The sequence below is a fragment of the Labrus mixtus genome, chromosome 18, assembly GCF_963584025.1.
Source record: "Labrus mixtus chromosome 18, fLabMix1.1, whole genome shotgun sequence".
Lineage (NCBI taxonomy): Eukaryota > Metazoa > Chordata > Actinopteri > Labriformes > Labridae > Labrus > Labrus mixtus.
Genome location: NC_083629.1, coordinates 14,230,676 through 14,255,119, shown reverse-complemented (window position 1 = coordinate 14,255,119; position 24,444 = coordinate 14,230,676). Strand labels below are relative to the sequence as shown.

General features: G+C 39.7%; 2 protein-coding genes across 2 annotated transcripts in view; both read right to left on the bottom strand.

The window, feature by feature from the left end:
• Positions 1–6,671, bottom strand: part of impg1b (interphotoreceptor matrix proteoglycan 1b) — a 31,354-nt gene extending 24,683 nt beyond the window's left edge. The window contains exon 1 of the mRNA XM_061063567.1: positions 5,853–6,671. Coding sequence (XP_060919550.1) covers positions 5,853–5,919 — 67 coding nt within the window. The 5' untranslated portion in view covers positions 5,920–6,671. The remainder of the gene's footprint in view (positions 1–5,852) is intronic.
• Positions 6,672–20,607: 13,936 nt separating this feature from the next.
• htr1b (5-hydroxytryptamine (serotonin) receptor 1B) lies at positions 20,608–23,633 on the bottom strand. The gene has a single exon (XM_061063412.1). It carries the CDS (start codon positions 22,759–22,761, stop codon positions 21,640–21,642), a length of 1,122 nt encoding a protein of 373 aa, XP_060919395.1. The 5' UTR covers positions 22,762–23,633; the 3' UTR covers positions 20,608–21,639.
• Between the last annotated feature and the right edge of the window lie 811 nt (positions 23,634–24,444).

Here is a 24,444-nt window from a genome sequence, read left to right as displayed (position 1 = left end):
GCAACTCAGGTCAAAAAGTCTGGACCCACCCCTGCAGATGACACACCACCTTTTCTCAATCATTCAAACAATCTTTAGTTGTACAACACCTATTCATAAAAAAAGTTGTTTTTAAAGTAACTTTTAAAAAGAGCAGGTCCAGACCATACTCTGTGTTAAATTATTTACCAAGATCCAACATTAATCCACCATGAGCACAGCACTTTGCAACATTTATCAAAGTTGCAGTGGCAAAGAGACAGAAACCTCGAACAGAATCAGACTCACGATGAACAGCGATCAGCCACAACTGTGTTGGGCTTGGGGTTTGGGATAGAGGGCCCACACCTTAATCAACCATGAAAGGTTGTGATCAAAGTTTTATCTCTCGTTCTTGTTCAATAGATGAGTTGTTTACATCTCATTTGAGTGTTAGTTCAGCCTTTAACTGACACCTTGACCAGAATACAGTGGACTTTTCCAACAATTAATGTATTGCTTTTCCTCATTAGACAACCAATTTAACCTATTGTTCAGTCACTTACTGATGAAGGAGCTTCATATATCGGTGTGTCATCTGCATACTTAGCTATTTGGGCTTTTTCTAAAACAACGTACAGCTCATAAGTAACAGCAGAAAACAAAGCTGCTACCTTGAGGTACTTCATGTATGTTTCATTTTTGACATACTGCAATTAAAGAAAACTATCCATTAGGTAGCTACTTTTAATGAAGTAAAAGAAAACCCATAAGGTCTTCACTTTTCTAATAATAAAGAGTTAAATTAGGTTTTTTATCCAAAAAATTAACACAACTGCATTCTTTTAATCTACTGTAAACAAGATATATCATATCAGCCCATTTCAAATTGTACTGTCTATTTAAGTTTATGGAGAGTTGTAATACGTCTGTTAACTTACTTCTATTTTTTTTATATGTCAATTTATTGTTTTGCACCAAAATACAAAGACAGTTCATTGTAAACCTATACGGCATTAACCCAGATTCTTGCTGTTAGTGAACTGCTTCTTGCAGTGACGCTGCCTTTGTTAGTCTTTTCAGTGAAAAGTATTAAGTAAGAAGGAGAACTCAATAGTAGGTTGAGACTCTTTTAAAGGTGCATTGAGTTATTTGAGCCTCTGAGGTCATCATAGTGTGAAAATGTCTTAGGTTGCTACTTTGTGAGGGATATCATATTGAACGCTGTGAAAGTGCACAGATGTGTCGAAAAGAGTAAATGAGTAACAGTCTCTTTTCTCTAAGGAATGGTCTATGAGATACGCTTGGGTGACCTGCATCACTGAAGCTGCTCAGTGGCAAACAGTGTAAGGATGTGTTCGTACATTGGATTGTCTGGAAGTTGCAGAAGTACACGCACACGGATTTCAGCTGTAAAGTTCTGTGCATGCACGACAAACCATGAAGGGATTAAAATCAGGTACAGCTGACAAAAACAATCAAATCACATGTAATTATTCCTGGAGAAACTTGGACACAGCCAGGTGATTTCCCCAGATTATATAACTGGAAGGCTGCACACATCCTGAGTAAAACAGCCTTAATTTTCTGATTACCGTAGTAAAGAAAACAACCTCAGCCGCCCTTGTGAGGCTTTACTGGAAGGTAATTCCACACCATTACCCAAGCCAGTTTGCCCGTGAACACTCTCCCTATTGAATAAAGCTGTTTAAGAACAAAGGAACTAATTGTGATGCCAGGTGGCAAACCTCAGGGGACTTTATAAGACAATAAGCCAGGATTTATGAGCCCCAAAATACAGACTTGAGGTCACCCAAATGACAATCAATGCCCTTTCTGGATTAAGAATCCAATGAAGGTTAAAGCAGAAGAAAAGGAAAGCGTGAGTGTAGTAGATCACCTAAGCTCTGTTAAATCAGACTATGAACTTTTAACCAGATATGCTGCATTTCTGTAAAGATAAATTAACAGTATGGATTCTACTGTATCTTGATGACAGAAGTAAAGGTGTGCGGTGTAAGCTAAGTCATGGCTGGTATGATGTTAGAACATTACAGGAGTCCAGGGAGTGTGTATTTGTATCTTCTATGATTGGCCACTATTACATACAAGTAAAGCAAGCTGCAGTAGAAAAACACATGATCCAGTATATACATTTATAGTTTTTTGGATGTAAAACATAAGTGAAAGTTTAGTTTTGCTTGTTATTTTCATAATAGTTTTTGATTCATTAAAATATATTGCTACATCTACCAACAGACTGAGCATTAGATATGACTGTAATTGTGGTCAAGGTCAGCCAGCTTCCTGTAAGCCTTGTTTCCTTATTTAGCCTAAAATTTCCCTGAGGCCTAAGCTTTAGGTTTTTTTTGTATACTTAATTTTCTAAATGATACACACGATGTTCAAACTACAGTTGCGTTGTGGCAACTCAGTTTGAAGCACAAACATAAATCATTGAAGATTGCAGAGAATATTTACGGTGGACTACAAGCGCAAACAAATTGCAATCATACTGCAGTGGCCCACAAGATTTCTCATAGGACAAAGACCTGCCAATTCATTAACACATAAAGCAAACAAATAAATCAAGTAAAACATGCTGCAAAGTAAATGATACATTAAAAGATGCAAAGTGTAGAGCATGAACCCAGAAAAAGCTGCACATATAGGCATCTAGGCCTTCAATGAGAGCACAAAGTGGAACTGCTTTTTGGTAAAGCATAGAAACTTTACAAAGCAGATTTGGGTTGCTCATGAGGTCATGAAGATTTTAATATCTGCAGGTTCAGACAAGGTCTGCTCGGTACAACTGCACTACCCCTTAAACCAGAGGTCAGTTTGAGGACAAAGAATAGGAGGAAAATGTTTCTCTTCGATTTGCTGCCCAGGGCTGACCCAGCTGTACCCCCATTCAGACCTTCAGAGGTGGGCACTGACTGATGCCCAACAAACCTGTCACTCCTTTGCTATTCATCCATGGGGGGGTGAGTTCTTGTGCCACTTTAAATCTGCAGGTTACTGAGGAACTGTTACACTGAAGTCACTCTATCATCAAACTCCCCCATCATCATTCTAATCACAAATATCAGTGTAGAAGCGTTTTGGGACAAGTTTAAGACTTTGTGTTTTTCTTATTTGTCAGTGGGGGTCGGAGCATAGAAACAGTAAGCTTCAACGTAATCCACCAGTTTGTTGGGTTATGGTTAGTAAAATTGTCAATCATTCAGTGCCTGTCCCCTCTCTCTATAGCCAGTAAAAAAAAATAATGCTGTTCCACTAAGTACCCTCCTCAGGTCTCTAACTTCCTTTCTAATTACTAAATATGCAGCATTTTTCAGGGCCATTTCTTTCTAGGTGTGTGTCATTTTGACTTAGCAGTATTATGTATTTGTAGCTTTCACTGATTGAGTTGTTTTGGCATTCAGCAGTAATTTTTCCTTTGGAAAATCATTTTGTTTGATGTATTTTGTTTGCCATTTGTCTAAAGTAAGGTTCAACACTTGACACTTTGACCTTTCACAAGCTAAGGCTAGCAGTCTTAATTAGCTAGCCAAACAGTCATTCATGTGATATGGTCAAAACCAAAGTCCTAGTAAACAGTGGTTTAAAAGGCCAAACACTGGAGATGATGGCTATGAGGAGGACAGTGCTAAAAATGTTTGGCTCAGCAGCATCCCTGTTTCAGGTCAATGTAGCAGCAGAAGCATATCTCGTCTGAAACTCTCCTTCAGTACATAAGAACTCGCCATAATGCCATGACAACAAGGAGAAAGGAGTATTAATAACCTAAACATTAAATTAAAAAATAAAGTTACAGTAACTAAGGACTTTCTTTCATGAGAATTGACTAGAAAACAAACTGCATGCTTTTCCGTAGTCAGTGCTCATGTCGGGTGGGACCTAAATGCAGAATAACAAATACAATGTATCGAGGCTTGATTTTTCTTTGTACTGTGAGTGATCAGCTTGGTCTGGATCAGTGAACCTCTAGTAGATCTAATTAGCTAAGTAGCCAATCAGGATATTAATAAACCTTTTTGGAAGAGAAAAACGTTGATGTTACTCATTTGAAATGTATTTTGTTGCTTTTGTGATCAGAAAAGCATTAAATTGGATTAGACAGAGTAGCAAAACAATAGATCGCAAAGATAACTACTATTCTAATTTTCATTTAATTTGTTTGGTCGATGAAAATACAACATTTCAAGACTGGTCATATTGTTGTAGCACAGATGTTCTATATCGAGCCTGCTGACATGAAAGCCTGCAGGTCAACTGAAGACAATCTTACACAAGGTTAAAAATCTTTACCTGGGGAAACCCTGACATAACATAGAAATTTGTAATGAATAAAGCTTAACGCTGATTATGTTTCCTAAAGCTTGTTTATCCCCTTATATTTGGTGTGTGCTTTTAATGCTGCAATAAAAAATAGCGTAGCACTTGCACAGTGTACTGTAAAAACCACATTGTGAGTTTTGGTAATAATTATAATCTTTGTTGTGCTAGAGTTGCTGCGGATTCCAATAAACGAACAAACTACCTCTGAGAAGGGTTTACTGGTTTGTTTAGACAGATGAGGAACGAGTGTGCTTAACCATGTAACAGTATTACAAGTCGTAGTTTGTGGTGGCTGTTGCATTTTATGATGACGTGGTGTGCAGATGCGAAATGTTTGAAATGTATATACAGAGAAAGTATATTTGTACACAGGCCTCATTGATTTATGGCAGAGACCGTGTTAATAACTGAATTACACATAGATAATTACCTCTACAATGAACCATATTGTTTTCTTCAATCCAAGTTTAGCCTGCCACCAAAAACATGCAAAGAATGTGTGGGCGTAGATATTGTATCCTGTAGCTTTATTGGCCAATGTACTCCCAGTTCATCATGAGTCAGGCAGATCTATTCACCTGGCCTTTCTCCCACTGACAAACATTTCAGCAGGTAAGAAAGTGGCTCACAATATCACCAAATCATGTGTGTTTTCCATTTATAGACACACCTCCCAGACACACATATAGTAATTCTATTCTAGTCTATTCCAGTAAAACATTTGAATGGGCTTTTGAGGAACCGCATGCTTTAAGCCTGACTTGCACATGGAGAGACACGAGGGGCTGAGTGTGGTGAGGGACTGTTTGATTGGGCCTTAAAGCCCAATGCAGTCGCAAAAAGGCCTCACAGTCGAATTACAAGCCAGAAAAGATTAGCGTCCTGCAACACTGGGAACAGAATGGCTTTTGTTTTCTTCGGGATAATGAGCTCACCCGGGCACATCATCACACTGAACGAGACAACTAGTGCGGATGCAAATGTTATCAGTGCTGAAGTGATGCTATCTTTCTCAGTCACCATGTATTCAATGTCTCTCTGCCTGTTTAATTGATAGTGAATATTCATGACCAAGTGGCTCACTGGCTGCTTGACATTTATCTAAAAAAACTAAAGATCTGTTCAAGTTTGAACAAGCATCCAATAGTTTGCAGAGATTTCTCTAAATAGCCGAGGCAAACTTTAAAACCTTTTGCCCTTGGACAGGATCTCCATCTCTTTAAGTCTAATGTCATTCAGTAAACACCTCATTGATAGAAAACCTGCAGGAAGATTATCAACTATACTAAGCCATGTCGACATTGACCTTTCCTCTTACACTTTCCAAATTTCTTGAGGCAGTTGTTTTACAGAGACATGTACAAATACATTATTGCATTACTATTTCATCGACAGAAATTAAAAAAAAGACCTCTTTGATAGTTTGTTTGAACTGAGTTGTCCAGCCTGCATTCTTTCATCCACACAGCATGTCTCTTGCCAATTGTTTAACAAAGAAAAAAAATCACATATGTTTTCCAAAGACCCAGCTGACTCTACGGGATTCTTACCTTTGATTTGACTTGCTTGGAGGGTAAACAGACACAAAGAGAGGAAAAGTCCTGACTTCAAAAGCATGGTGGGCTAATTTATGTGGGTTTCAAGCCCTGAAGTTGTCATTTGTGAAGACACTCCTGCAAACAAATGTAAAATCCAGAATCTTTATTGCGAGTCCATTAGCAGAGTGTGCAAAAGCCTCCTCATTGGTGCTGACTTTAGCTTGTTAGCACGAAAGAAGGGAGTACAGTCCACTCCTGTGTGTGCTCTGGCTCAGTCGTTCAGCATTAGTTAATTCCTGGATACTGTTGGGAGTCCTGTAAACAACCGAGGGGGCTGCATGGATGGATGAGCAGAGGGAGCAATGGAGGGAGGAGAGGTTAAGGAAGGAGAGATGATGCACCGGTTGAAAGTTTTGGCGCAGGAGATTCCCCTGTACGCTGTCAGTGTGACAAGAGTGACGAGGTTAAAAAAAAAACAAAGCTCCGTTCTGAGTCTAATCTTTTTACCTTCTTCTTGCGGCTTGTAATCCCTGCGTGGCCACGTGGCCATCAGGCCTCATCCTGTTAGCCACCTTCTGGACCCTCATCTGTCGGCTGAACAAACTTGGGGATCTGCCAGCCAGCCAAGTCCAGATAACTACTCCCTGCAGTTTCCCCCTCAACTTGATCACTGACACCAAGCCTCTTTGGGCGTCTGCCTCTACATGTCACTGTCCAACGAGCTAACTCGTCGTGTTTTCTCTGTCAGCTCAGATTCCTCCTTTCTGGGTGGCCACAGAAAATCACTGCCTCTCAGGTCAGCACTTTTTGGGTGGCAAGTAAGGCCAAGTTTGCTGCTCTGTGCAGTAATGTGCATGCAGCTAACCGGTCAAACAATGCACTCCATTCTAAATCCACTGTTAAACAAGTTAATGCCGCTCTTCTGACTTTTTTTTTGTCCTCTTCCTCTGGTCATGTTGCAATGTCTTTCAAATTGGCTGACATATTAACGCCATCTCCTGAGGTGTCTTTTTGATGCAGCCTAATTACAAACTCAATGTAAAAATGTTTTTTGACCCATCCAAAGATATTTTGACGTTCACAAATGTTCTTAACAAAAAAAGCAGAATCGGGAGCTGTAACGCAGCATGTCCTCTTCTTACCCCTCTGCTTTGAGTGCTAAAGGTGATGGTGGTGGCAAAATAAATTCATTGAGACAGTGCAGCGATGTGGGAGGCCTCTCTTGTTTTGGTGTATCAGGGTGGGACGGCTCCATGTTGTAAGTCTCCACCCTCACTGCTTCCTGTAAAGAGGATTAACTGCCCTTGTTGGTTGGTAACAATTTGCTGCTGTAAATAAGCCCCTTCAAGAGCAAGATAATCCAACCAGCCTGTTTGAGTGTAATCTGAATTTTGAACTAATGATTGTCGCTTACTTTGAGTGACATGTTTCAAACCAATATTACAACAGTTTGTATGGACCATTCGGAGACAGAACAATCTGCACATCACAACCACGTTCTCTATTTTATCACCTTTTGCCAGGACTAACATGTAAACTCATAATTGCTTAGTGCTCTTTAGCTGCTCAATTTAACAAGCTATGTTATCCCATATAGCCCCACCGCAGACTTTGAAATAGTCCCAAAATGTTATAGATATGTATGCCGCCATGAGTTTTATTTTTATTTTTTGCATGCCAGTGAGCATGCATTTCAAACTAATGAATTCAATCAGAGTATTTGTCGCAGCTGCTTCTTCTACAGTTTTGGGGAACTCTCGTGATGTAATATGGAGAGTGACAAAGTCCGAGTACAGATGTTGAACAAACAGGATTTTCACCCAGGAGACCAGATTTGTGTTCCATGTGAACCCAAAGGTCATTGTTGTCTTATTATGTAAGCCCAAACTATAATCTTTTTGTGAACCTTACCAAGAATTCTGGGTGCCAAAAACTAATCAAACTGGAGCTAGTCACGTTGACCTTTGGTTTCACACGAGACACAAACAGCCCACTCCTGGGCCAAAGAGCTTTCTGGCAGAAAACCCTACCACCAGGTTGTCTGGTTTTAAGAGGTCATGGTTAGTTCACACAAAAATTGATAACATTCTTGCACATGCTCATGAATCAGATTATTTTTTGTAACTATTTGACAAACTGCCATGAGACTGGTTTGGTTCACCAAAGGGTCACTCACTGGTCCTATCTGCAGTCTGGGTGGTGAAGTTTGGGGTGGTAAAGGCCGAAACAAACTGAAATAGACCAACACCTATAGGTAGAGCTGGTGGGATGTTTATGTTATTATTATATATATATAATTGTTGAGAATATTGAGCTGCTTTCCTCCTTGTTGTGTTTGTATTCACTGATCTATTTGGGAAAGGTTGTTTGGAATAAAAATTAATTTCTTCATCCAAAAAATATGAATTTCCTGGAAATGATGCTTAATTAAGAAGAATGTTGAATGTGCTGTAATCAAGGTGATGGTTCTATTGCAAATAATATTAAGTATTTTTGTGAGACAGTGGGTTCATTCTGTACAGCCTGATCTTATTGTGGTTTGGTAAGATTACAATTTCAAATCATCTTCACATCTATTAATATGCTAAAAATGACTAAACTACTCCCACACCAAAATTTGTTTTGATTTTTACGACATGCAAGACCTTCCAAGGTAGACTAATATGACAAAGCTATGTATCAAAAAAGGTTTAGACTGTGTCCTCTCTTACACTTGAATTTGTTGTGTAATGAGACCTGGTCGTTCAAGGATGAGACCCTGACCCTAATCCTTCTGGATTAGGGTCAAAGTCACAGATCAGGTGTTAGGGAAACTAAGGTCAAGGACTTTTTGCTTTGGTCTGGTAGGATGAAGATCAAATAAAAACAGAAATTCCCCTTTATGTGTTATCATCTAATTTAAGTCTAAAATAACCTTGAGATAATGCATAGTGAAATTTAGGCAGTATTTCTGCATAAAAAATAAAATGTAGTCCTGTAGCTTAGTCTCATGTTATGTTAATAATATATATCTTGAGCCTCACTGTATTTTTGAGTGACTTTGATATTTTCCAAAGATAAACAAACACTTTTCAGACTCAGCCATGATTTTACTCCTACAAGATTGACCTTCTCTCGAAGGCTGATGACTTGAATCATTGTCCAATTAGAGAGGTCAGTTTAAATTATGCAACAAAGGGAAAGTGGTGCTTGCCATCCGTCAGAAGGGGTTATTTCATTAGGAGCAGAGACAGGGTGACTCTGGCCAGCAGAGTCAGGAACAGCAAATCACACCTCTGCTGGTATTTTTATTGTCTGAAGCTATTACACTAAAGATGTGGGGATGTGATTACCTGAAGGCTTTACATTCATGATGTGTCGCAACTTCTTCTTCAATAATATTTAATAACAAACAATTTTGTACACATAATTGTCTTCATACAAATTAAAAGAATCCATATTATAGCGTATAGAATATATATTTGTTTGATCGTGCCTATGTTAAATAAAAGCATGAATCCTTCAATCATTACACTAAAGTTGATTCTTTCTGAATAATGCATTACAAAACCAACACAGGCTTCAACAACAAAAGGCAGCTTTACATTTTGGCATCTGTTCGTAAAAAAACACAAAAAAAACATTTATTTTATTATGAAAAACTCCTTGTAAATGGATAACATTATTAAAAATAGTGTAATACGGCTAGACAACTAGCTTAAATTGTTGAAGCAGGAAAGATGTGCTAGGTTTAGCCTGGTTGATGGCAAGACAAATGTTACTTTAAGCTAACGCTATACTAATTCATTCTTTAAAAAAACAACAAGCTTAATGGTTACAGGCTAGCAAAGAAACAGTTGTCATCCTAACTTTGACTCTGTTATTTGGTATGGTGAGGCTTTGAGGCTTAACTGTATTAAAATGTAGATTTTTTTTTTACATTATCTAAAATTCTTTAAGTATTCGATGAGTTTCCATTATTATGTGTTAGCCTCAAGCTAACAAGTGAACATCCTGGTACATCATAATATCTATATCACAGAACTTGTTTTCGGTTAAACTTTATGCTAGCCAGCCCGAAAAATGTTGAACCATTTTCTCAGCTCTTTGCCTTTCTAGAGCAGCAAGCCAAAACAACTTAAAAGATTTATGACTGTCCAGTCAGCTCCAATGTTTTAACCTTCTCTCAAAGAGCTGAGGAAGTCGAGGGACAGGGCTGTGGTCTAATATTAGTCATGTTCATCTTAGTGGTCCTCTCTGAGAAAATCCACTCGGGGCTGATTATCTGTGTTATCCACTTTACTTGGCCTGCAGCGTCATAATCATTTTTGAGTTTTACATCTACTGTCAAGTTCAAGTGTTTATATGTGAGGGGTGTTTTAGATCTAACATAATCTCTGATAAAGATCTGCTCATATACTGTAGTAGGGTAAAGATTAAGCCCCCTGGAGCTGCAAATGCTCATGTAAAGAAAATAATGGTTTTGTGAAGGGTTCATTCATGAAGTCATAGACAACAGTCGTGATGTGTTCTAGCATTATCCAGTGTGATCTGATGCCATGGTGTATAAATAGTAGACCACTATTAAGTACATGCTTTGTCCACAGATTTTAAGCTTCTTTGCAAGTCTTTTGAAGCTGTTGCATTTCCTGACTTTTAGATGTGCAGGAAAGGACAAATTTAGTTCCATTTTCATGCCTGGTAACCGCTGTTACATCTGCTTCTTCCAAATATTTAGGCGACCTGTGTTGTCATGGTAACAATTAAAGCACTTGTTAACGTTAAGGTTAAAGACCATAGTCAGAGTTTACAACAACAGAAAATTGCAACAAAATGTTTGAGTCAGTAAGTGAACTCCAAACTCTCTTAGCGTGTCCTATGAAAATGTCAAGGTCAAGCATAGGAAGTGGGCTGTAGGGGATCAGTGCCTTTCTTGAGTTGGCTTTAAAGGTTATTTTCCTGGTAATTTAGAGGACTAAATGGCTTGGGCAGGTTTAGATGTTACAATATGCAGTGTACGGTAATTATGCGTCATTGCCAGTCGACTGGGTTAGGGTTAGGGTTGACTGTTGCAAGGAAAGTGGAGGTAAGACCAGTGATTTGGCTTTTGTTTACAAAAAGACCCCAGAAAACAGGAGGTCCATCTCTGAACATTGAACTGTGACAGTCGTAGTGACTTCAGGACGTGGGGGAATGAATGCTGTTCTTTGGCTTGCTCTCTGATTTGTGGCTGTGCAGCTGTTTGGGAAATGGGTTTGGGGCTATGCATGTAGCCTATGTGGGGTTTGCTTCTTGAAAGATAACTGTTTCATTTTGTCAGATTGATTCTCTGACTGACTTACCTACTTCAAAAGAGCACTCTCTTAATCGCTGCTGCTCTTAGTTGCTGTTCTTATGCCCATGTTTTTAACTTTGCCGGCTTTTATTTGTTTGATTTTAGATGTTGCTTATAAGCTCCTGTGTTAAACTGTAACACTTGATGCACAATAATTGAAATAAAAAATATCAAAGTAATAAAAAAGGGTGAGTGTTGTTAACGGTGACTATGCTTCATGGCCTTAGAGCCGTCTGTCTTCATTTCGATTTCAGTGGCTGCTGCTGTAACCTCGAGACTGTGAAGTCAGTAGTGATGTACAGTATTAAAGTGTATCATAGATGGTTTGAGTAAATCCATGAAGTTGTGCACCAGCACCAGTGTGTCCCAGTTTGCATAATCACCAACAGAGGGCAGCATGTTGACCTGTACTTAGCAGGAGGCAAAAACTAGACTGTCTGACATTAAAGGAGGAAGTAAATATGACCAGACCCTGCAAATATAAATAATCATTTTATTTCACAAGCTTTTGTCAAAAACTCATAACCTACTCTTTATTTTAAAACTTGATTAAGGACATGATTTTATTCAGAATACTTAATTCAATGAATTAAGTTCAGTGGATGGATTATTTGCAGTTAAAATGTAAAAGACCATGCTGATTAGCCAGTAACTTAGATAAAGCAGTGCATTACAGTATTCCTCCTTAGTTTAAGTTTCAAAAACATCTCCTGCAAATAAATTAAGAAATCTCTTTCCTGTATGATAAATGTAAACCTCTCTGTGTATGTATTATCACAGTAAGGGTCTTATTTTGTGTTTCTTGTATCTGCTGCCTCATTTGACCAACTACTGGCAATGTTGCAGTCTCCAAAGATCTCCAGAGCGGCAAGTCCACACACAACCGGACAATTCACTCTTACCTTGTGCAATAATAATGTTATATTATGTCTATTAAACCACTTTGTGCAATAACATGTCACACTTTATGTGCTATTTTATCTATTTTTTTGCACATTTTTAATTTTTCTTTTTTATTTAAATTGTGCACTGTGTTCACTTTTGTTTGCAATCTTGGCTCTTTGCTGCTGTAACACTGTACATTTCCCCGTTGTGGGATAAATAAAGGATTATCTTATCTTATCTTATCAATAGATTTGTGAGTTCTTAAGAGTTCTTAATTTCATGGAAAACATCAAAATGTTGCTGCAGTAGAGGGAATCTTATTTTGAGCCCTTATCTTCATTTCTCTCGTCTATCATTCATAGACCTTACATGCTAGGCCATTCGGTATTCCTGAGAAGTTCCTTTCCAGCTCCCCGTTTTCAAAGGACAGAAATACATGCAGCTTTGCACTCTGCTTGATTTAATCATAAAATAGTTTTATTGTAGTTTAAACATTTCCAACAGGTTATCTTTCTACCTATGTTCATTGTGCACAAAAGCATACTCATTTGTATTTTGATATTTTTATAGTGTTCAAGTCTGTTTGGATTTGTCTCAGTTATCACTTATTTCACCTAAAACTTCCCACGTGCATCTTACATAACATGGCAGCTTGTCTCAAAATTCATCTAAAGGCCTCAAGAATCACATCAGCTTATCAGGAAACATTCATTATAATCTTAATATGCCTGTGAAAACAGCAGGGACCGTCAAATCTCCAATCACCCGGGATGTTGAGATAAGCAGTCTTATTATAATATAACACAAGGGCAAAACATACCATGGGACACTTCAACCCTACAGGTAGAGAATAACAATCACAGATGACATTAAATATTGAAAGATTCTGCAGATTTGAAGACAATGACGACATGAAGTTATACATCAGGGACCAATCTACTGAACAGAAAACGACTGAGTGATCTGCATATTATACACGAGAGGGTATATAAGATAGAGTAGTTCTAAGAACTGTTTTAAATTACCCATTTAAGGTGTCTGTTGCAATATGAGCGTCAAAAGGCTCACAGCTTTGTTGGGAATTGTGTCCAAAGCTCTCTAACACGTGGAAGTCTAGAGAGTAATAGCTTACGTCTTTCTTCTCTAAGAGGTGCCGGTGTAGATGCCCAGGAGGGTTTCCTCCAGCTGTCCAAGCTGAAGAAGACTTAAAAGGCTGTGTTCCCATGCTGTTAGGAGGGAGATGAAAATGTGACTCCTTGTATCCAGTGAAACAGAACCTGTTTATCACATTCCCCATGGGCAGGCTTCATTTTATGAAGTAGAATGAAGTAAAGCAGCAGGACAGACAGTGATAGAGGGGAGCACTGGGAGGCTAAAAGAAATTGAAAGAAAACAGGGAATGGAGAAGACATGAGAAGAAAAGAGGTTGAGGAGGAAAAGGCATGATGGTGAAAGGGATGCAGAGTGAGAGGCAGACAAGAGGAAGAAAGGAAAAGATGAAATGAATGTGTAATAAAGTCGAAGAAACAGAACTGTAATGAGCAAGAAAAGAGAGGGAAAAGAGTGGAAGGAGAGAAGGAGGTCCTGTCAATTGACAGCCCATCAGGGATGCATTTCTGTCCCTGCATATTAATCCACCTCTACTCCACGCCCACTGCCACATGACAAAGGCAGCACAGAAAACGTGACTAAATCTTTGAACATGTCCAAACTGCCTCGACCACAAACTAACACATGAAAAACGGTGGTGTTATGGACCATTGAAAGATAAAACTAATATACTGTTGTGATACCCTGATTTCTTTTTTTTTTTTGGTTAATCAAGGTAAACAATGTAGAAGCATGACCTGATCTATGAATGCCATGAAGGATATCTGCTCTCCTGCTCCATGTGTTTATTGGCCTGTTTGGGTGTCATTCTGTTTAGTTTGACAATAAGTGGATCAGACATTTCTAATCATGTGAGCATGGCTTTCTGGGAGTAAAGAGGTCTCGTTTAGTCTCAAGATGCTCAGCTCTCTATCTGCGTTTTAAGTCTAAATGATGAAAAAGCCAAAATGGTGTCTCTCATTTATGGATGTTTAAAGCAAAACACACGTACCTTTTAGAATTAAAAAAAAATGTACCCTATCTTAACCTCTCACTGAACATTTACACCACTTCTCATCATACTGGTTATACACAAACAGACTCGCGCTCCGTGTCTCTGTGTTCACCTTTTGATTTTTGCCATGTACATTTATTTGGCTGTCAAAGCAACTGCTTTCATTTTTTATCTTTGCAATAACCCTGACCTTGCGGTCAAGAGTTTCGAATAGTGACACATAAATATTTAATCAGGTGTCATAGAAGGAGAAAAACGTTAACACCAACTTTCACTTTCATCATTCACCTACATATCCTCCTTTCCTCCTTAAATTATGATTCCAGCGAGGCTGGTAACTCCTCTGACCCACCTTTGGACATCACCCCTGCAGGTAAATTTGGCTGAAATGAGTTTTCTCTGCAGGGGTTTGCTGGCCCCGTTTAGTCATTGAGGACCTGCACCTCCAAACGAGGACAATTTAGGATAGTTTGGCACCTGGTAGAAAGAACGAAGACCTTGGGAATTAGATGAAGTTGACCTGGATAAGTAGCTGTTGATAGATTTATGGACAGTTGGTAAATAAAAACGAATGGCTTTTTATCCAAAACGCTTTAATTTCTGTCTTGGATGAACATGGGAGTAGGTTGTTTGACGTCGTGTTTGAGGTGGGTAGTGAAGTGTCCGGTTTAGTCACAGTCACCATCGTTTGATTTCTGGACTTTATGGGGCTGTTGGTCCCTGCAGCTACACTTGCCTCCATAGATGTTGTATCTTCTGTGTGATCTCACAATGACTGCTTAATTGAATAAGTTCCCAAGAGTCAGTTACCTTTTAAAGATAAAGATAAAGATAAACGTTATTGATCCCCCGTGGGGGAAATTTGTGCATTACAGCAGCTCCAGAAAACAGGGGACGGGAATATAATTATTAAAAATAAAAATAGAAGTTAAAATCAAATCAAACATATTTACATCAGTTAAATAAAAAAATACAATAATGTAAAGTTACACTGTAACTACAAAAAAACTACAGAAAAGGTTTTGTTCTTAAAAAAACACACACAGCGTGTAGCATGAGGTGGTGATGCTGTTAAAGAGTCTGATTAAACAGTCTGACTGCAGATGGGATGAACGACCTGCGGTAGCGCTCTGTCTTGCAGGGTGGGTGTCTCAGTCTGCTGCTGAAGGAGCTGCTCAGGGCCCCCCACAGTGTCATGCAGGGGGTGAGAGGGGTTGTCCATGATGGATGTCAGCTTCACTAACATCCTCCTCTCACCCACCTCCTCTACAGAGTCCAGAGGACAGTCCAAGACAGAACTGGCCCTCCTGACCAGTCTGTTCAGTCTCTTCCTGTCTCTCTCTGTGCTCCCTCCTCCCCAGCAGACCACTGCAAGTGCAGACGCCACCACAGTGTCATAAAAAGTCCGTAGCAGAGTCCTGCACACTCCAAAGGACCTCAGTCGTCTCAGCAGGTGAAGTCGACATTGGCCCTTCTTGTACAGGACGTCGGTGTTGTGTGACCAGTCCAGTTTGTTGTTGAGGTGAACACCCAGGTATTTGTACGTCTCCACCCTCTCTATGTCCAAGCCCTGGATGTTCACCGGTGCAGTCTGGGGTCCTGCGGAAGTCAATCACCATCTCCTTTGTCTTGCTGGCGTTGAGCTGAAGGTGGTTGAGCTCACTCCAGTCGACAAAGTCCATGATGACCTGCCTGTACTCCTGTTCGCTCCCCGTAGACACACACCCCACGATGGCTGTGTCATCGGAGAACTTCTGCAGGTGGCAGCTCCCAGAGTTGTAGCAGAAGTCCGAGGTGTACAGGGTGAAGAGAAAAGGGGAGAGAGCTGTCCCCTGCGGGGACATGGCATAGCTGCAGGAAATCAGTAAAATATGATTCTCATGATTTGATTCTGAATAAATTGACTTCATCAGTCACGAGTGTGTCATCATTACGACTTCCTAACACAGCTCAGTACTTGTTGGGTTTACATTCACTGTGCTCAACCAGTTTCTCAACATAGGGTTTGAGACCCCAGGTGGGGTGCTGGCAAATGGCAATGTGGTAGAATTGAATGCCCCTCAAAAGACGTAGACATCGAAAGACTCCATTTGAATATTGCCATGATCAAGTGGCCATTACAAAATTATGAATTATTTTGTGTTAGCCTTACTCTTACTTTGTCATTTAACAAAAAATTTGTCGGTAAAACAAAAAACAAGAACTTAACGATTCTGGCCGACAAAGACTGACAAAAGCAAGTTGAAGAAATTAAAAAATGACAAGAAGCTTTGGGGTTTATAGACAGGAACAAAAAAATCTAAATTAGACTGAGCCGAGCAAATTTCATGCTAATAGCTTCAGTGACATTTTATGTTGTTATTGCTTGTGAAAATAGGAAATTACAAACATGCTAGTCAAGTTTCCGTCTGAATGCACCTTCTCATGCTTAATGTGAAAAGGTTAATAGACAATATGTAAATTACCCCCGAGGTGAGGAAAAACCCTCATTGATATTCTTCATGGCTCTTGATGAAACAGAAATCCATCTGCATCTGATGATTTTATTCACCATTATATTACTTCATTATTGCAGGAATATCCCTCTGATAAGATGGACCATTGCTGTGGCCACAAATGATGTGTGCCCTGATTTGGAATGTTCTCAACAACTGTCAATTAGAAATGTAATTTTATACCACACTTTCTCAAGATACAGATATATTTGAGGCTTAGTGCTGGAGAAGAGGAAGTAAACATTTTCAGAGAAATTAAATGACCTCTTGTGTAGAACGGCCCTCTTCTCTTTTATAGTGTCTCTACACTCTGCCTGAAAAAGGTTTAGTGTGCTTGACCTCTGAGTGGGGGCATCTCAAGTTCAGCAAATTTGAGCTCCATATCAGACAATGGCTTCTTTCAGACTGAAATAAATACTGATTCCTCCTTACATTTTATAAAAGCAAACAAGACTAAAACCAAAAAACTGTTTATTTCTTTAAATCTAATTTCAATGTCTGGAACCACTTCTGTGGGGGTATAGGTGTCAGACGGAGTGATAAACTATACACCTGAACCAGTCTTTTATTAGTTTCATTAAAAAAAAGATTTTTGATGAGTGATACATTTGACTGGTAAGGCAGCTATGTGTACATGACAAGATTACGAAGAAATTACATGAAGATAGTGCTTTTGTCCACCGGGGGGCACTGAAGTAGAGCCAATCCAAAACTTCCTCTAAGGAGCTCTAATTGCGAATTAAGTTACATTTTTAAAGGAAAACACATTATTTTTAAAGCCGGCTTTGAAAAGGCCTGTTAGTCTGATAAGTAGGCAAGTTTCCACAGACTTTGGCCATGAAGTCGTAGCAATAGCTAGCCAAACCAGAGAGCAACTTTCTGGGCCTGATCCACAAAAGGATCTTGCAGCACATGGGACATGCATACATAAACTAAAATAGGGTTTGAGCACTTGCCATTTTGCCCGTTTTCAAGACAGTGACCTTTGTTTAATGAATAATTTCCTGACCCAACGGATATATTTGTGTAAATAACAATATCAGGTCGGGAGATATGTGATCCAGGCCAGTGTGATGCCCTCTTCTCCCGATCCTCTCTCTGCTGCAGCTGAGAGCACACTTCCATGAGCCCACATGATGCAAACACGCACCAGCACATGCAGAGGCACTCCGTCAGTGTCAGTACTTCACACGGGCAGTAAGGGTATGTATTTACATGGCTATAGCAGGAAAAAGACGCGAGGCCAATATGCACACTAACTGTGGGCACCGTCAACGGGTGTCTTTCTTTCTTTCTTTCTGACTCTATATGGACAGATAATATGACTGAAAACCTCAGCAGTACACACACATCCTTCACCACTGATGATATATTGCTTGTCAAGCCAGATTGGATGTTAAGTGTGATAGATTCACCAGCCCCCCCCCCCCCCCCCCCCCCCCCCCCCCATAGACACATTAATTTCATTATTTTTGATTTTCTATAAGCCAAAGACTGTTTATAATGAATTTTAATCATTCTGAATGGCAGAGAAGAACACATGTAGGTGAGCTGTTGTGGAAGCGAATTCAAAGTGCTGTGAGGCTTTAAAGTAACCCACTTTGTTGATAGAGAGAAATTGCTCGTGGCAAGAGATCAGCTGTACAGAACATGCATGACTGAAAGCTTTGATTTAATACACACACATTCAAAGTGACATTTTCATCCGCACTTGACTGTGTTTAGTGTTTGTGGGCATTAATAAGGCAGTGAATTAGCCCACCTTTTCCTCCAGGTCCCGTTAGAGCTTTATATGATGATGTTTCCAGGTATTGATGCAGGGAGAACATTGGAACTCATTGTTCTAATTGATGGTATAGTGTCCTTCACTATTGATTCTACATTTTCACAATGCATAGGCTGCTATGTCAGGAAATGAACATGCCAACAATGCAGTTGACGGTTTAGTCAGCTGCATTGTAAATGTAAAGGTCAATAATTGAAAAAAAGGCAATGTGAAAACAATACATAAGTGGGTACACTTAGAAAAACATGTTTTTTACAATCAAACTATCTGTTGCCTTTTTATTTGTGTACCAACAAACTTTAAAGAGGCTGTACGAGGGTTGGATTTTTTTTTACAAAAGGGTAACTTTCTTGTTTGGAAAAGGACTGCTTAAACGATATCAGACCCCACCTCTAATTGTTATTCACCCTCCATCTCCTCCCCGCCCCATGTTGCCTAATAGTCGAGTTGCCGACTCGTTTTCTTTCCTGTCAAGGTCAATGGTTATCACCTGAGTAAGGTAATTTATAACAGCAGATGGGCCCTTGTGCCTCCATTTCTCAGGTGATGAATGCTGTGAACCTTCTTCAACCAGAAAGGGTGAATCTATAAAGCATGCTACGTTCAGCAGAGGAATATTTTATAGGTTCATTATCCGTGTGTACACTTTCACAGGCTGTTACGTCAGCGATGTCTTTCACTTCACAGCAGAACTGTGAAAATCATTAATAACAGATTTTTTTTTTTAAAAGGTGGTATAATTTCTATATTTGTTTAAATGATGCATCCCATGTCAACAAAAGCAGAAAGTGAAGTGTGTAAACTCTATTTGTTAAACATCAACAACCTCCCTGCATGAAATATTTATCGGATCCATTACGGGCAAAAGCTGTTCTCTATCATCCTCAGCATGCATTTAGAAGAAGCTGTGTGGCATATTTCAGCATGAGCCCCTGTGCTGTTCTTTATGTGTACTGACATGGAATAAAATTCTTCACCTCCCAGAGTTATAAAGGGAAACAACCCAACTTTGTATAAATGTAAGGGAATACGACAGAATTTGTGGAGTAACAAAATGTAAAAGAAGGGGTTTCAAGATTAGCTGTGTGATATTATACACATTGTCTCAAGTGATGTCACTTGAATCTTCACCAATTTGGGCAAAAGACTACAAGTTTAAAAAAACATAAAAACAGTGTCTTTATGTAGTGTTTGATCTCCAGGGGCTTAGTCGTTCAAACATAAAATTCAACATAAAAGCCGGTTTGTATGAACTAAAAGAGCAGCCCTCTTAAAATAAAGGACCCATAAAATCTAACTACACTTGTTACTTCCAAACAAGTTCATCATAAATATAGAAATATACGAGGGTTGGATTTTCTGAGGTTGTGTCTTTTTTCAATCTGTAATCTTTATCAGCATCATATGACCATAAGTGTTTCACATGTGTTTTATGAGTTGCTCATAAGTGAGAAAATTTCTCTTGAATGCCAATAACAAATAAAGTGTTATACTATCAAACTCTTTCAAACCTCCTGAGGGAAGATAAATGTGTATATTATGTATCATGTTGAAATAGTGTCACCTTTGTCTTTCTTACACATACAGACACTGACACAGAAAATCCTGCCCAGGTCGTGCTTCCAATACCTACGCATGTGCACACATCTTTCATGCATGAAGAGCCCGAATGAACATTCATGTATGGAAAGCCGAAGGGTGTGCGCTTCTGTGTGTGCTTGCATGTGTGTATTCAACGAGAGCCCCTTTTCTGCGCGTGTGAAGTCACTTTCATGACTTCTTGAACTGTGACAGGCTGTTGACCACACAGCCTGTGTCCTCCTCCTCCGCTCGCAGGAAAGCAGCAGCGACAGAAAGGGCAGGGAGACAATGGGGGGATCAGCTCTGAGAGGAGAAGCTCAGCCACAACACATCTCATCTCGTCATTAGAGAGGGGGAGAGACACACAAGAGGAACACATGGAAGAGCATATACATTCATCTAAATGGATGTGTTCTGTCTTTGTCACGTCTGTAAGAGCCTCGGGAGGTTAGTGGAACTAAAAATTCCTCTAATTTCTGGTTGCATTATATGGAATCTTCACAATATTTTTTTTGTCAGAACATCTGCAGAATAATTACTTTTGATTTGGAGACATTTTTGACAGAAATCATGATTCAAAACTCTCACTCAAAGAATTCTGCAAAATAAATACTATAAAGCCTTTATTGCACAGCACCTCTGAATCTGCACATAACAACGTCTTAGAACAATAAACCTTTATTTTCACACAATTCTGACACACCATAAGCATTTTTGTTTTTATAGCTCTGCAGGGCAGCCTCTAACGTCTGTGGCTATGATCATAAGATGGTAACCTTTGTCACACATGAGCGTCACATACTGTAAATACAGATTTAATGGAGCGGCAAACAGAGCCACACACAGCAAGACAAGGTGCTGTTTGTTCTGCTAAATTGAACATTTGATCAGCTTTCAGTTCTGCTAAGTAAATATCAGTCACAGCTTTTTTGTTTGACACTGATATGAATCGTTTTCTTTTTTTGTAGTGTAAATAAAAGAGATAACCACACAGGGGAGCAGCAAGCGGTCCAAGCGCCATAATAAAAATATATCCCACTGTCATCATCTCTCAGGATACACACACATGTTGCCGATCTCTAAAAACAGAACTTCCATGTTTAAAACAATGCAAAGTGGATCACTCGGCACGGCCAGGTTTGTATATTTTTGACTTCACTCTCAGATGTTCGTGATCTCTGTTGCTTAATTATTAATGTGTGTTCAGTGTGGCATGGGAATAATGTGAAATGCACTGGTTTAATTCACTGTACCAGAGAAAAAGGAATTCATACAGAATAGTGTCAAGCCATCACTGAATTAATTATATAGCAGGCTAATTTGTTCACCAAGAGGAGCATTTTGTGTCAAGTTTAAGTGATTTTTGAGGTATATGAAGTTGTTTTTAACCGAATGTCACTCCTGATCTTGACATTTGAATGGACTTTTAAAGTTGCATTAAAGGTCTACTCCTGGGATTGAAGGACTAGAGATGTTTTTTAAATATATTTTGATACAGAATTTAAGGCAGTGAGTCCCAGAAATAATATTGTTTGTATTCTCCATGTACTTTCATTCATTTGTAGCTGTTTATATGAAAAAAACAAACAAACCTGCTTAAATACATTTTAACTGGAGACTTGAGGGATCTTAGTTCACGACCTGCATCCGAAGCATCTGAAGCGCACGAGTTTATGGAAAGCCTTCTTGAAGTCCTCGTTGGACATAGTGTAAATGATCGGGTTGATGAGGGAGTTCAAGTAGCCCAACCAGGTGAAAAAGTCAAATAACTCAGGGTTAAAGCACGTGTCACATGTGGCCACCACCAGCGTGTAAATAAAAAACGGCAGCCAGCAAACGATGTAAGCGCCGAGAATTATCCCCAAAGTCTTAGTCGCTTTTCTCTCCCTGGCTGCTGAAATTCGCTTTTTCTCCAAAAGCGCATCAGACACCGTCACCTTCACCTGGTTCTCGCTCGTTGAGGATCCGGTGTCACTGGACGGAGGGTCCTGTCTCCCGCACTGCAGTGAGGCTGTGGAGGTTACGGATCCAGGGGAGTTGTTGACCAGGTGCGCAGAGGTAAGTCTCTTCCCCACTTTTTTCGGGGACTGCTTCAGGATCCGCTTCCGCGCCTCGACGTAAATCCGTCCGTAGAGGACAATCAGCAGCAGGGTGGGGATGTAGAAAGCCCCGAATGTGGAGTAGATGGTGTAGAAGATGTGATCCGTGTTGACGCTGCAGCTGGTTAGCTCCTCCGCCTTCACTTGCCTCCAGAAGAGCGGCGGAAGGGAGATGGAGATGGCGATGACCCAGGCTGTGGCCACCATACCCGCCGCGCGCCCAGGCGTGCGCTTTTTGGAGTACTCCACCGCGTCCGTGATGGCCCAGTACCTATCCAAAGCGATGACGCACAGGTGGAGGATGGAGGCCGTGCAGCACGTTATGTCCGAGGAAAGCCAGATGTCGCACACGATCTGCCCCAGAGTCCAGGTGTGGATGACGGTGTACAGGACGCAGATCGGCATCACCAGGATAGACACCAGCAGGTCCGTGATGGCCAGAGACGCGATCAGGAAGTTCGCGGGAGTTTGCAGCTTCTTCGACTGGGAGATTGTCGCGATGACAAAAGCGTTGGATAAAGTTGTGGCCAGTGTGAAGACAGAGAGAATCACCGCCAGGCTTATTTGATAGGCGAGACTCTCTGTGCTCACATCCACCGTGGATGCAGCTGTAATAAAACTGTCATTGGTGGTGTTCAACCGCTGGGTTGGCTCCATAACTTTTAGTCACTTTAACTCATATTTAATGTCATCTTCTGTGATGTTTGAATTTATCCTTTCCCTTGATGGACATCACATCATGCACGCCGTTCTGGTGAGATAAATGGGACAATCAGTCTGAAATAAAAGCAAACTGATTTCCCCCATTCCGCCTTTCCTGTTTTACGATCTTCAGAAGACAATTCGTAAAGAAAAAAAATCATGCATCCTGCTTCAAACTTTTCCGTGTTGTAGTCATCTCAAAAGTCTTTCTAATTGGGTTTTACAATCCAAAAGGTTTGTGCGTAAAAGCCTCAGCAGTGCGTCCTGATGGGAGGATGTCACAGATAATCCGCATGTAGGGCACAGGTTCTCCGGAGCTGTGTGTGTGTGTGTGTGTGTGTGTGTTTGTGTGTCTTCTCAGGCCCCCAGCTGTGGATGAATGTTGAGCCAACCCAAAGTCTCAGTTTTTATACAGACTCTGACATCAAACAAGCACCACTGATCACAGCCTTGTTTCCTTCTTTCTCTCTCCATGGAGAGAGCAGGCTATCTGCTGGGTCATAGTGCCCAGTGTTTCTCATTGGTCACATACTGAACACCCAAAAGATTTAGACTTTAAACAAATCTGCTATCACCACTATTACATAATCAGCAATATGCCCGAATGAATTTGTAACAATGCAGTTTAAGAATTAAGGTGGTTTTATCCATTAAAAAACTTTGACAAAACCAACTTCTGGTTACCAAGTTATTGAAAAGGCTGCTAAGTTATATAACTAAGTAATGAAAGTTACTAAGTTATCAATAAAGTAATAAAAAAACGGAATTTTAACACTAAATCAGTGTTTAAACTGCCAACATTGAACTTGAGGTCCCCTTTATTAGCCACACTTCATAAAGGAATTCAGAAATTCAAAGTAAAGATAAGCATTTTATATTTGTTTTATAACACACTATGATGGCAGCTTTGTTTGTATGTTTGATTGTATTTTCTTAACTTGTATTACATCTACTATTAAGACATATTACTGTGAACATTTATTACCTCATCTATATATCCATTTAGGTCTGAAAGGAGAAGCAACATTGAAACCTGCTGGTAAAGACACAATAGTGTGTTATGTTGACTATTGAATGCTGATTTAGGGACACGTTAAGTAAGGTTTTGGATCTTTAGTCAAGCGCTCACAGCTGCTGCAGTTGTAAACATCAGTTTTATATAAATAAATGTTGGTTAAACACACAGCAGATTGGACTGGACTGGACCTTAGAGAACACATACCGGTAGTTAACATTGTTAAGAGTCCTCAAGTTACAAAATGTATCAAAAGGAAACTTCATGAATTGGTCTTGCTGTAATAATGAACAGTTATGATTAGTATTTACTGTTGTACTGCGGTCCAAGGCTGCATTTACAAATGTCTATAAAGTCATAAGAAAGGGTCAAATGTTTCTCATTTTAGAAATGTTAGTACATTACAAAGTATTAAGGATAAGGTTCTCTAGAATTCAGGATTCAGCATATCTAGCACTGCTACAATGTGATCTGGTCATGTGGGTTAGTTGAAGACCTCAAGGTCATCGACTTCTGACCCCAGACTGTTATTACAAGACCTGAGCGTCTTACATACTTCTGAAAATTCTTATTTTTTATTTGATCAGCAGCAGTTCTGAAAGTCTGCTTTTGAAACCAGTAGG

Bases quoted from the DNA above. Each gene is read 5' to 3' on its own strand.
- htr1b (XM_061063412.1), bottom strand. From the start codon at position 22,761: ATGGAGCCAACCCAGCGGTTGAACACCACCAATGACAGTTTTATTACA.